This window comes from Nycticebus coucang, chromosome 3, assembly GCF_027406575.1.
Source record: "Nycticebus coucang isolate mNycCou1 chromosome 3, mNycCou1.pri, whole genome shotgun sequence".
In the NCBI taxonomy this organism is placed as follows: Eukaryota; Metazoa; Chordata; class Mammalia; order Primates; family Lorisidae; genus Nycticebus; species Nycticebus coucang.
In genome coordinates, this window is record NC_069782.1 from 15,272,475 (window position 1) to 15,286,286 (window position 13,812).

A 13,812-nucleotide genomic window follows, 5' to 3' on the forward strand; every position below is an offset into this window, starting at 1 on the left:
TGATGCCATAGCACTCTACTGAGGGCAACATAATGAAACTCTGTCTAAAAAAAAAAAAAGAAAAAGAAAAAAAGAGAGAGAAAGATAGATGGAGTCTTGCTCTTGCTCAGGCTGGCCTCAAACTCCTGAGTTCAAATATTCCACCTGCCTCAGCCTTCCAGGGTGCTAGGATTACCAGCATGAGCCACCACACCCGGCCTAAGGTCTACTCTTGATTGTACTTTACACCTTTATTATACTGCCTTTCCAATACAGTCATGTGCCACAAAATGCTGTTTTGGTCAATGGCAAACTGCATCTACAATGGTGGTCCCATAAGATTATAATGGAGCTGCTCTGTATAGGTGTTTCTATGTTTAGATTTGTTTGTTTGTTGGTTGGTGGGGTTTTTTTGAGACAAGGTCTCTCATTTTGTTGCCTAGGCATGAGGGCAGTGGTGCAACCTCAAACTTCTGGACTCAAGTGCTCCTCCTGCCTCAGCCTCTAAGTAGGCAGGACTACAGGTTCCAGCCAACAGGCCTGGCGAATAGATTTGTTTAGAGATACAATGCTAACATTGTGTTATAATCGCCTATCATATTCAGTACAGAAGCATGCTGTACAGGTTTGTATCCTAGAGGTAATAGGCCATGTGATATAGCCTAGGTGTGTAGTAGGCTAAGCCAGCCAAGTTCGTGTAAGTACACCCTGTGATTTGTGTACAGTGACAAAATCTCCTAAGGCTGCATTTCTCAGAATGCATCCTTGATACATGACTAGACTTGGCCTCCAGAGAAGAGTTTCTACTGGTCCAATTGGTTAGTAATTCTCTCATTGTTTTCATTGTCTTAATAGGACTGTGGAGTTTCCTTAAAGCAGTAGGTTACCCTAACGCAGCAGCTCGGGCAGTCTTTGGGCACCCATTTACGTGTGTCTCCCAGCAAAGAGACACGTGAATCAATATGTGTGGCTTCAAATTAAGCCAGTTTGACTCTTCCCTGGTCCCATGTTTATTGAGCACCTTGTATTGCCAGGCTTTGTGCTTTGGTGTGTAGCATTAAAGAAGATAGGCATGGGTCCTGTCCCTCAAATTTAAAATCTATTTGACACGATAGAAGATTAAATAATTAATTACAATAAAGGCAGGTACAATGAGAGAGCATTCAGTGGACCTAGTCTGGGGAGTGGGGTCAGAATGCTTAAAGTTTTCTTTTCTTTCTTTTTTTTTTTTTTTTTAGAGACAGTCTCACTTTGTCACCCTTGGTAGAGTGCTGTGGCATCACAGCTCATAGCAACCTCCAGCTCTTGGGTTTAGGCGATTCTCTTGCCTCAGCCTCCCATGTAGCTGGGACTACAGGCGCCCACCACTATGCCTGGCTATTTTTTGTTGCAGTTTGACAGGGGCCAGATTTGAACCCACCACCCTTGGTATATGGGGCTGATGCCCTACTCACTGAGCCACAAGTGCCGCCCAGAATTCTTCCATTTTTTTTGGTAATCCCGACATGAGCTTAAAAAAAAAAAAATCTACCTTTTGAGGTGTTTTCACATACAATAAGATTCATCGATGTTTACTATTTGATTAATTTTGACATATAGTCACCTCTGCAGTTAAGATTATGTCCATTACCCCTAACAGTTCCCTTATGATCCTTTGTAGGTAACCTCATCCTCCCAACTATCCTCAGCTTCTGACAAGAATTTATCTGCTTTCTATTACTATAGTTTTGATTTTTAAAGAATTTCTTATAAATGGATTCATATGTATGTAAAATATGTCGTCTATTTTGTCTGGTTTCTTTTACTTAGCATAAGGCTTTTAAGATCCATCCATGCCAGCTAGGTGTGGTGGCAGGTGCCTGTAGTCCCAGCTACTTGGGAGGCAGAGGCAGGAAGATCACTTAAGCCCAAGAGTTTGAAGTTGCTTTGAGCCTTGACACCATGGCACTCTACGTAGGGTGACAGAGTGAGGCTGTCTCAAAACAAACAAAAATATCCATCCATATAGCAATAGCTTCTTTTTATTTCAGAGCGGAATTCCACTATATAGATACTGTGTACAGATGAGAGTGTGGCCGGAGAGCAGACATAGTAATGAGGTGCACGAAAAGTAAAGAAAAGAAAAGTCCAGCCATTCAATATAGAACTGAAAACACTTCCAAGCAAGATCAACTGCTACGGGAAAGAATGGGTGTGTCCCTAGCAATTTTGTAGTGTCTGCAGATTCCATCCCCATTCAAGCAAATGGGAAGAAAAGATGCTGAAAGATTACTTCTGAATCCTTGGAATCAATGAGGTATTTTCTTAGTAAGAGAGAGTGAAGCGTCTAACGGTGCTTCTTCCCTTTCCATTCATGATTGGGATGAGGTAAGAGGCAACAATGTGAAACACTACAGGCAGGCGGGAGGGTTGGCTGCCCTTGGGTGGCCATGGGATACTCTGCAGAAATCAGTGAAACCCTACACAGAACGTGCTAATGGATTATGTCACAAGTTACTGACTGTGTGTCCAACTATGAAACCTCAGACTAGCAAAGGATGCTGGGGAAATTTCTCGAGAATCTTTATAACCAGAGTTTAAACTAGGACGAGAATGTTTTGGTGAAGTGTGGATGGGAACATGGAGTGGAACCACAAAAGTAGCAATCAGAATGCTAAAAGCAGGTACAATGATGCCAGAAATTTTTCTTTAAGAAAGTCAGATAATGAAAAAATTAAGACATGATAAAGTTGTTCCACCAAATGCTGTTGTTTCTGAAGAGCCAGTTTGCATCGTCATTGAATTTATGTCAAAAGGGTGCTTATTAGATTTCCTTAAGGAAGGAGATGGAAAGTATTTGAAACTTCCACATCTAGTTGATACGGCTGCTCATATTGCTGATGGTATGGCATATGAGAGAAGGGAACACTTTACACTGCTGGTGGGACTGCGAACTAAAACAACCTGTTTGGAAGGCGGTATGGAGAACCCTCAAAGAACTCAAGCTAGACCTCCTATTTGATCCTGCAATCCCATTGCTGGGCATCTACCCAGAAGAAAAAAAAAATCCTTTTACCACAGGGACGTTTACACTAGACTGTTTATTGCAGCTCAATTTAAATCGCCAAAATGTGGAACCAGCCTAAATGCCCACCATCCCAGGAGTGGATTAACAAGCTGTGGTATATGTATACCATGGAATACTACTCAGCCACTAAAAAGATGGAGACTTTACATCTTTTGTATTAACCTGGATGGATGTGGAACACATTATTCTTAGTAAAGTATCACAAGAATGGAGAAAAAAGAATCCTACATACTCAATTCTGATATGAGGACAATTAAGATCCTAGTACATGGTGGGGGGTGGGGGATGGGGGGTGGGGAGAGCTGGGAAAGGGAAGGAGGGAGGGGGTGGACGAACAAGGGGTGTGGTACACCTTTTGGGGGTGGGACACAATTATAAGAGAGTCCGTATCTAACAAAAGCAATTAATATAACCTGGTTCTGTGTACCCTCAATGAATCTCCAACAATAAAAAAAGAAAGAATGAATGAACTATTCTCATTGATATCTTTGTATGAGAGAATCTTGTGTGCAAAATGGCAGATTTTGCTTTAGCAAGATTAATTGAAGACAGTATATACAAGACAAGGTGCAAAATTTCCAATAAAATGGACAGTTCTTGAGGCTGCACTGGATGGTCGATTTACAATAAAGTCTGATGTATGGTTCATTTGGAATTCCACAAACAGAACTGGTAACAAAAGACAGAGTGCCATATCCAGGTATGGTAAACTGCAAAGTGCTGGAGCAGGTGGAATGAGGATACAGGATGCCCTGTCCTTAGGGCTGTCTAAAATCCCTGCATGAACTGATGAATCTGTGTTGGAGGAAGAACCCTAAAGAAAGATTGACGTTTGAATACATTCAGTCCTTCTTGTAAAGCTACCTCATTGCTACAGAGCCACAGTACCAGCCGAGAGAAAAACTGTAATCCAAGTATCCTGTTTTATATGCAGGAATCTGCCAAAATGTAAAGAAGTTGTGTAGTTTTCCGCATACAGGTATCCAAAAAAAAAAAAAAAGAAAGAAAAAAAGAAAAGGAAAGAAAGAAAGAAAGAAAAAGAAAAGAAAATCTTTATTTTGCATGTTTTTAATGTAAACTAGATTTCCAGACATGGTTTCACAAAAAATCGCCATGGTTTCACAAAAAAAAAAAGGAAAAACCACTTTTTTTCCTCCTCAAGTACCAAGGATAAATTTTCCAACTTATTTCAGTGTCCAAACAAAACAGTGCTAAGCTAGTGATGACGGTGTGCGTTAACAGGAGCAGCAAAGCTACTGCTTAAAAATCATTTTTTTTCTTCCCCAAACTCTGGGTTGTCAAGAGAAAATTTATTGTTATAGAGAAAACTTGAGAGAATGTCACGAAGACTGAAACCCTGAGTCTGTTGGATTTAGGGGACTCTGAACGCACCGCTGGCGCGCACCAGCAGGCCTGGTTGCCTAGCAACTGTGGGTCGATCGCTCGACACTCGATTCGATCAGGCCGCCTCCAGGGGCGGAGCTCCAGTCCAAGCCTCTCGCTGCCTGTCCGCTCCGGCCCGGTGTCCTGCGCTGCGCACGCGTGGAGGGGGAGTGGGCGGGACCAGGGGGGCGCACGCACTGGGGGCGGAGCGGCGGCCGCCCAGAGTGGCTGAGGAGCCGGAAACGCGCCGCCGAGGGTGCGGCCCAGAGGAGGGGTCGGGTCCGGCGGGAAACGTTAGTCGAGCGGCCCCTGGGCCGGGGGGGCCCGGCGGGCAGGGAGGACTCGAGGCGAGCTCTGCCCGCATGAGGAACAAAGCGGTGGGGCAGGCGCGCGCGCCCCCTGCGCAGCCAGCAGGTGGGCTGCTCGCGGGCCTGGCCGGGGCGCGGCGAGGCAGCGCTGCCCGGCCTGCGGGCCCCGTGCGGGCGGGAGAGTGGGCTGCCCTTGGGTGGCGGTGTCCGCAGCTCTTGGGGCTCTCCGGTCGCGAGAGGACGGGGGCTGCATTCTCCTAGGGTTTTTGGTGACGGCTCATGTTCCTCCCTTCCGCCAGATTGGGCAGCCTCCCCTTCCGAAGCTTTTGGAGGAAAGGCCCCGGGTGTCCCTCGGCATGCCCCATCCCGGGGCGGCGTGTGCGGCCACCAGCCCCCGGGAGAAGTTGGGCGGCCCCGGGCGGCCCCGGGGACGAGTGGCCGCGTTGGTGCAGCGGTTGTAGGCAAGATGCGGTAGCACGTGACCCTGGAAAGCAAACCCTGATGCCGGTTCCCCGCCACCCCAGCACTCTTTTCTCTGACTCTTGGCCCCTAGTAGATGCATCACAGGTGAGTGGGGAGGCGGACTTAACCTCTGGTGACATCTTTGGAAACCTTTGGCAAGGGAATGTCCAGAGTTGATGCCTTTTGTGTGTGTGCGTGCCCGCCATTGGGGAGGTTACAGGTGTGATTTGCACATGAGTTTCTGTCCCAAAGGGGACAAGAAGTCCAGAAACAAGTGTTGGGTTGAATGTACTCTCATTTATCCTGATTTATTGTGAAAAGTTGTTCCAGACAGCCACACATTTGTTGTTGGCCGGTTGACACCAGTTTCCCTATGTCTTTCAGTTACTTGAGTGTTGGTAATATCTATATCTGGATTACAACATATATTTTTATCTCATCATCATGCTTTATCTTGAGTTCTGCTGGTTACTGTCTGGCAGGGCTGATAAGAGTGGGGAAACTATGTTCTTAATTCTGCAAGCTTCATGCTGATATTTAAAGTACTTTAAGGTATCATGCCAGTACAGTTACAGAAACAGGCAAAATAAATCGTTGGAATTGACCTGTTTTTTTAGGGCCCATTGAAAGGCTGTAAGTTTAGAATGAGGAAGACGCAAATTCATTGAAATTGTCCATTGCATTTTGAAAAGTGGCTACATTTTAGTTGGCTTCTTATGTGTCCTTGTAAGAAAAAGATGTGAAGTCAGAAACGGTAGATGATAACATAGTTTAATTAGAAACACATGTAATCTGCAGAAGCATGTAGGAAATGATTTTACCACAAATGAAAAGAAGAGAGAGCTTAGTATCTTGATTCTAGCCCTTTTTTCAAGATTGCTTTTTAGCATCCCATCTGCAAGGTAGTTAGAATAGAATTGCACTATAGAATGAGAAGGTCTTATGAAGATCATACTGTAACATTCCCTTCATCTGCTTTCTCTCTGTGGGATACTAGTTACCTTTGCTTTATGGCTGCTGAGATCATCACATTTTAGTGACTCACAACAAAGCAGAAATCTGCTGAGCTTCTGGCATTAAACTCTGGTTTGAACTGGTTTGAGAAAGCCTAGGACTCAACCTAGAAGCACCAATTTATCTCGAGGTTAAATACATAGATTAATATTTGGGAATTTTCAGAATGAGAGTTGAAGCTACTGATTTTTAGTTGTACTTTTAAAAATCACTGTATACACTTTGTTGTAGACCGTTGCTAGGCTCCAGTGATTATTACAGTGTTTTAGTTAGGGTTGAAGCTATAAAGAGTTATAGAAAAAGTCTGTTTTTAACCAACTTGAGCTCAGAAACTTTCAAAATTAATGTAGCTGTGTCTTCTTTAGGCTACAAGGATTTTAAAAATTTTTTTATAGCATAATATTTTCACTAATGTGCTGTGTTTCATAAGGTATATCTTATTTTCTGTGTGTTTCTAGCTGTCTTTCTGGTAAGGATGATGAATTTGTTTTGCTCTACCCAATCAAAAAAACATTTCAGAGGGCCTGTTCTGTACAAGGTACTGTTCTTGGTTGACCTTGTGCATTTTATTGATGTTTTGAGAATTTAGTTTTATGGAATGCCTGGCCATGCTTAAGAGTGAAGCCTGTGGATGTACAATAGTGCAGGAAGCAGGTCTCTGCGGAACATTAATTATGCTCCACAATATAATGTATTGGCACTGTATAAAAGGTAATATATTTCTTTTATGGTAATCATATTTTTCTTATTGTAGTTAAGAACTTGGGTTTCTTAATTTAGACATACCTGCATTTAAATCCCCTCTGCTTCTTCCTAGTGATGTGATTCTGGGTTAAGTTTTTTAGCCACTATGAATCTTAGTTTCCTCATATTTATTTATTTATTTATTTTGAGGCAGAGTCTCACTATGTCACCCTTGGTAGATTGCCATGGCTCACAGCAACCTCAAACTCATTACGTCACAGCTCACAGCAACCTCAAACTCTTGGGCCTAAGTGATTCTCTTGCCTCAGCCTCCCAAGTAGCTGGGACTACAGGCACCAGCCACAACACCCAGCTATTTTTTGTTGCAGTTATTGTTGTATAGCTGGCCCAGGCTGGGTTTGAACCTGCCAGCCTCCGTGTTTGTGGTTGGCACCGTAACCACTGTGCTACGGGCACTGAGCCAGTTTCCTGATTTTTCTTTTTCTTTTTTTTTTTTTTTTTGAGACAGAGCCTCAAGCAGTTGCCCTGGGTAGAGTGCTATAGCATCACAGCTCACAGCAACCTCTAACTCCTGGGCTCAAGCGATTCTCCTGCCTCCGCCTCCCAAGTAGCTGGGACTACAGGCACCTGCCACAACGTCCGGCTATTTTTTTTTTTTTTTTTGGTTGCAGCCGTCATTGTAGTTTGGCGGGCCAAGGCTGGATTCGAACCTGCCAGCTCAGGTGTATGTGCCTGGTGCCTTAGCCGCTTGAGCCACAGGCACTGAGCCAGTTTCCTGATTTTTTAAAATGGGATGATAACCTTCCTCACAGGAATTAGGATGGTTAGGAGAGAGAGATAATGGGAAATCACTTAGCACAGTGGCTAAGCACATGTTGAGAGAATGACAGATGTTAGCTATTATTATTTTCAAGATTGATAAAACTCACGGCAACCTCAAATTCCTGGATTCAAGTGATCCCCCTGCATCAGGTTTCCAGGTAGCTGGGACTACAGGTGTGTCCTACCGTGCCCGGCTAGTTTTTCCATTTTTAATAGAGACGGGGTCTCACTTCTGTTCAGGCTGGTCTGGAACTCCTGAGCTCAGTGGGATTCCACTGAGCTTGGAAGTAATTTTTTTTTTTTTTTTTGTAGAGACAGAGTCTCACTGTACCGCCCTCGGGTAGAGTGCCGTGGCGTCACACGGCTCACAGCAACCTCTTAACTCTTGGGCTTACGCGATTCTCTTGCCTCAGCCTCCCGAGCAGCTGGGACTACAGGCGCCCGCCACAACGCCCGGCTATTTTTTGGTTGCAGTTTGGCCGGGGCTGGGTTTGAACCCACCACCCTCGGCATATGGGGCTGGCGCCCTACTCACTGAGCCACAGGCGCCGCCCGCTTGGAAGTAATTTTTAATAAAGTTTTATTAAAGCTTACATGATGAACTTTCATGGGTGGAGGGTATTAAGTGATTAATTACTAAGATATTGGTATAGAATCTTAAAATGTTGACCCATGGGGAAGATAACAGTGCTGCTTCTTTTCACTGATAATCTGAGTTAGACCCATCATCATTTTAACTCCTAGTAAATGATTAGTAAAAATTATGTGTGTAGGTTAACACAAACTGCCTGTAAAACCACTGGGTTGAAGTATAAGCCAATTGGAGAAAATAAATACTGCAAAAAGAAAAGGTTGGGGCTTGGCGCCTGTGGCTCAAGTGGCTAAGGTGCCAGCCACATACACCTGAGCTGGCGGGTTCGTATCCAGCCCGGGCTGCCAACAACAATGATGGCTGCAACCAAAAAATAGCCGGGCATTGTGGCGGGTGCCTGTATTCCCAGCTACTTGGGAGGTGGAGGCAGGAGACTCGCTTGAGCCCAGGAGTTGGAGGTTGCTGTGAGCTGTGATGCCATAGCACTCTACCCAGGGTAACAGCTTGAGGCTCTGTCTCAAAAAAAAAAAGAAAAGGTTGGATGATTTAAAAAAATAGTCATTGCCATCGCAAACTTCACTTTAGGTGCTGTGCATAGGGTTTGGATCAGGATAGGCCTGAGTTCAAATCCTGTTTCTGCTATCAGATATTGACATTGATATGTGATACTGAAATTAGTGTATGTCTCTGAATCCCAGTTTTCTTATCAATAGAAAGAATATGGCATTAGCTGTCTAAGAGGATTGGGAACTTAAAAATGAAGCATTTGTTGGCAAGTCCCATTTCCCTATCCGTAGTATTTCAGGTTTTCGAGTCATTGAGGCAGTTTCTTTCATAACTGTTAATAATTGTACATGCTCAATGAATCCCCAACAATAAAAAAATAATAATAATAATTGTACATGCTCTTTTCCTAGGATGAATGAAATGAACTTGAGCCCAGTGGGGATGGAGCAGCTGACTTCATCCTCTGTGAGCAATGCCTTGCCAGTCTCAGGAAGTCACCTGGGGTTGGCTGCCTCACCCACTCACAGTGCCATCCCTGCCCCAGGTGAGTGGTAAGGGAGAGCCTCTACATTTAAACAGTTACCTCTACATGTTACCAGTGGACCCTAGAGGAGATGAGAGCCCCTTGGTGGTGGAGGAGAAAAGCCAAGCAGGCCTGAACGGTGGCTCCACACGTGGTAGATAATGGGAGAAAACATTTTTGTAGAGTATTGGCGTTCTGGTGCACGGAAGGAGCAATTTTTTCTTTTATTTATTTATTGAGACAGAGCTGCCTCTAACTCTTGGGCTCAAGTGATTCTCTTGCCTCAGCCTCCGGAGTAGCTGGGACTACAGGTGCCAGTCACAAAGCCCTTCTATTTTTAGAGGTGGGGTCTTGCTCTGGTTCAGGCTGGTCTCGAACCTGTGAGCTCAGGCAGTCCACCCACCTCGGCCTCCCAAAGTGCTGGGATTATAAGCATGAGCCACCACACCCAGCCAAGGAGCAGTTTTTTCTGATGCTCTCTTTTGGTTTGGTAGCCTTTTGTCTAGAGCTGTGAACTTGGTGTTTTATCTAGGGCTTTCCATTCATCTGGTTCATACCTTGGCACCCTGTCCCTGGGTTAATAGAAGAGTTAAAGTTACTCTAATAGCTATTCTCAGAAAACATGGGGAATTGAGCTTTATTTTCTGCCGGGTTTGAAACTGAATGGCAACAACTACGAATGCATCAGGCCTCGTAATATGAGGAAAGAGTGTGGTACCAGAAATGCGGCACCTGCAGGGACGTCCCTGTGAGCTTCCGTGCTCAGGAGCATAGTGTGGGAAAAACTCATGCTTCCCCATCACTGTGCTTTTCAAGCTTTTTTCTTTTTCTAGTTTAAGAATAAATTATTAAGGATCTGTGATATTGTAATAGATTTTATCAAAGTAGGAGTTAATGTTTAGGAGTATTTTAAATAATTCTGTTAAGTTGTTTAAATAATTTTCTATAGAGAATTATCTGCTTAATTAGTAAAATGTACCAGTTAAGTAAGTCCCAAACTGGTCTCTTCACTTTCCTTTAAGTGTCCAGGAAAGAAATTTTTAAAACATTTTATTCTCTGTTAATTCATTTGATTGTCTCTTAGGTGTTTCTTTAGTGGATACTCTTGTTAAGGAAGAAGAGCCTATAAAAAAATATTGCCTCTGGCCAAAATATGCAAATCAGTACTACCCGAGTTGGGGAGTATTCATTATGATACTTAGGCACAGCCAGAGTCCCTTCAGCACTTTGCAAAGGGATACAACCCAAGGTAGATAGAATCCAAGGGCTAAATTTTTTACCAATCATAAAGTATAGCATATATACAAAAGAGTGTATGAAAGTATATATGTGCAGTTTTACATTTAATTTTTTGTTTGTTTGTTTTGTTTTTGGCTGGGCTGGGTTTGAAACCACCATCTCCGGTATATGGGGCCGGCGCCCTACTCCTTTAAGCCACAGGTGCCACCCAACATTTAATTTATATTAGATTATTTTCCGAGTAGAAGTCTCTGCATATAAAATGGAAGATAATAACATTTTGAAATATAAAAAAAAAAATCATAATCAGGACCCACTTCTGTTAACATTTTGTTTTTTTCCATTTTTTTTTTTTTTTTTTTTTATATAATTTGCTTTCTTAAGTTGTGTGAAGTCTGATGATTACATTCACAAACTTGTTCTAGAAAAAGTACCACATAGCTCACTGGTGACTGTCACTGTAGTCACCTTGAAGTCCACCCCTTCAGACGGTATGCACTGAGGCCAGTGCGTAGTCCACCCTTCAGAGCAATTTTGGAACTCTTTTGTCGGAGTGACTGTCAGAGTTGTTATTATACAACACACAAAAACAAGCAAAGATGATAATGAGGGCCACTCAGCAAGACACTGCCACATGCTGACACAAACACAGCTGTGGGACTCTGGTACACCGAGGTATGAAACCTTATGGAGTTGTGTGTACAGTGCTTCCAGCCTAAGCACAGGATGGCACGTTTGTGAAGTTAATTGTCAGGCCTCATGTGATGACAGCTCTGATGGTCATTCCAGAAGAGTTCCAAAATTGCTGGAATGACCAGGATGGACTAGGTCCTGGCATCAGTGCACAGTTTCCTAAGGGGAGGACTTCAAAGATGAGTGTTCTGATATTCAGCAATGAGGCATGTGGCCCTTTTTCTAGGGTGAGTTTGTGAACTTAATTGTCAGGCCTCACATTTAAACTAGGTTTTTAATTGTAAATTAATGTTTTGGTATTTAAGAGCAATACATGCCACTGGAGGATCAACTTGGCAGTTTAAAACTAACTTGGGCAGGATGCAGTGGCTCATGCCTGTAATCCTAGCACTCTGGGAGGCTGAGGCCAAGGCTGGTAGATCACTTGAGCTTAGGAGTTCGAGACCAGGGTGAGCAAGAGCAAGACCCTATCTCTAAAAATAGCCAGGTATTGTGGTGGGCGCCTGTAGTCCCAGCTACTTGGGAGACTGAAGCAAGAGGATCACTTGAACCCAAGAGTTTGAGGTTGTTGTGAGCTATGACGCCATAGGACTCTACTCAGGGTGACAAAGTGAGCCTCTGTCCTCCCCCCCCCCCAAAAAAAAATAACTAGAGAACTAACTAGGACTACTTTGGTTAGTCCCGTTTGTCAATGTTCTCATAATACCTATCTAGGGATAAAAAGAGTTACTAGGTGAGATTTTTGCCTATATGCAGAAACCTAAGAGTTTCTTAGGTCAGTGGTTATAGAGAGAATTTTAAAGTAATTACTTTCTTTTAATTGAAAAAATACCATTTTTTTGTAGGTCTTCCAGTGGCAATTCCAAACCTGGGGCCCTCCCTTAGCTCTCTGCCTTCTGCCTTGTCTCTGATGCTCCCAATGGGTATTGGGGATCGAGGGGTGATGTGTGGGTTACCTGAAAGAAACTATACCCTACCTCCACCACCTTACCCTCACCTGGAGAGCAGTTACTTCAGAACCATTCTACCTGGTAAGTTATAGTTATTTGGGATGTTACAAAAAAAGAATAGAGCTAGTTTTTCACCTCAGTTCTAAAGATTTGAAAAACACTTTTTTTCTGTTTGTCACTATTAGATACTGATCTCTAGGTGGGGAAAAATATCTTTGTATTTACTCTTCCTCTTAAAATATACATGTAACACATTAATACAGCAGTTCCACTGAGCTACACTTCTTAATTGCACACAAATGGTTTTTGTTTCTTCTCCTTCAGCATCTCCTTCCTTCAGTGTTCATAATTCTGTAGTTCTAATTCTTATCAACCACTATGGCACCCTGCTGCAGTGTTGTTTTTCAAAGTTGATTGATTTTTATTCTGTTATAAAAGTATCATATATTCATTTGAGAAAATAAGGCAAATAGAAAGACCATTCAGTTGCATCATCTTCTTGATGTACTTTCTTCTTATCTTTTATATTAGTGTATACTATACATTTTGACCATTTTTCTTTTTTTTTTTTTTATTATTTTTTAATGCCCAGGGTATAGTGCAATGGTACAATCATAGCTTGCTGCAGCCTTGAACTCCTGGGCTCAAGTGATTCCCTCATCTCTGTCTCCCAAAGTGCTGGGATTATAGGCCTGGCCTGTTTTTCATAGTTTAGTACCATCCTTTTTTGGTTTTGTTTTGTTTTGTTTTTAAGAGAGATAAGATCTTGATATGTTGTCCATGCTGCACTTGAACTCCTGGGGTCAAGTGATCTTCTTGCCTCAGCTTTACAATAGCTGGGACCATAGACTCACCACTGTGCCTAGCTTAAGATCATACTTTCTAAACAATTGTTTATTTCTTCACTTAACATTTTTCTCTGCTTTTATGTAGTTATTTTCCTTTGCTGCTATATGGTTTTTATATTTATTCTTTTTTAATGATGCATTGCATTCTCCTAAATGGATATTTGATGGTTAATTATTAATCTTTATTATTGGATAGTTTGTGTTTTTTCCAGTTTTTTTGACTCTTTGATTTTTCCAATTTTTTATTACCTTTGTGACTAAATGCTCTTAATAATGTCTTTGTATAGGAGTGCTGTGGCATCAAGAGCTCACAGCAACCTCCAACTCCTGGGCTCAAGTGAGTCTCCTCCCTCAGCCTCCCAAGTAGCTGGGACTACAGGCACTCACCACAATGCCCAGCTGTTTTGTGGTTGCAGCCTCATTTTTGTTTGGCGGGCCCAGGCTGGATTTGAACCCACCAGCTCAGGTGTATGTGGCTCGAGCCACAGACGCTAAGCCCATTCATTCATTTCTTTTTCTTTTTTTTTTGCAGTTTTCGCCGGGGCTGGGTTTGAACCCGCCACCTCCAGCATACAGGGCTGGTGCCCTACTCCTTTGAGCCACAGGCTCCGCCCTCATTCATTTGTTAATATACTCATTAACTTTGAAAAGTCCTGGCCAAAATGTAATATATACCCCTGGACAAAGGAACCACGTGGGAAACTTCTGATTGGGTCTTTC

General features: G+C 43.1%; 1 protein-coding gene and 1 pseudogene across 1 annotated transcript in view; both read left to right on the plus strand.

The window, feature by feature from the left end:
- Positions 1-2,138: 2,138 nt before the first annotated feature.
- On the plus strand, positions 2,139-3,955 carry LOC128580874 (tyrosine-protein kinase Yes-like; annotated as a pseudogene).
- A 692-nt stretch (positions 3,956-4,647) lies between these two features.
- The window catches only part of PRDM4 (PR/SET domain 4), a 29,292-nt gene continuing 20,127 nt past the window's right edge, over positions 4,648-13,812 (plus strand). Inside the window, exons 1-4 of the mRNA XM_053582734.1 lie at positions 4,648-4,843; positions 5,037-5,304; positions 9,250-9,383; positions 12,140-12,325. Of these exons, the coding sequence (XP_053438709.1) occupies positions 5,294-5,304; positions 9,250-9,383; positions 12,140-12,325 (331 nt within the window). The 5' untranslated portion in view covers positions 4,648-4,843; positions 5,037-5,293. The remainder of the gene's footprint in view (positions 4,844-5,036; positions 5,305-9,249; positions 9,384-12,139; positions 12,326-13,812) is intronic.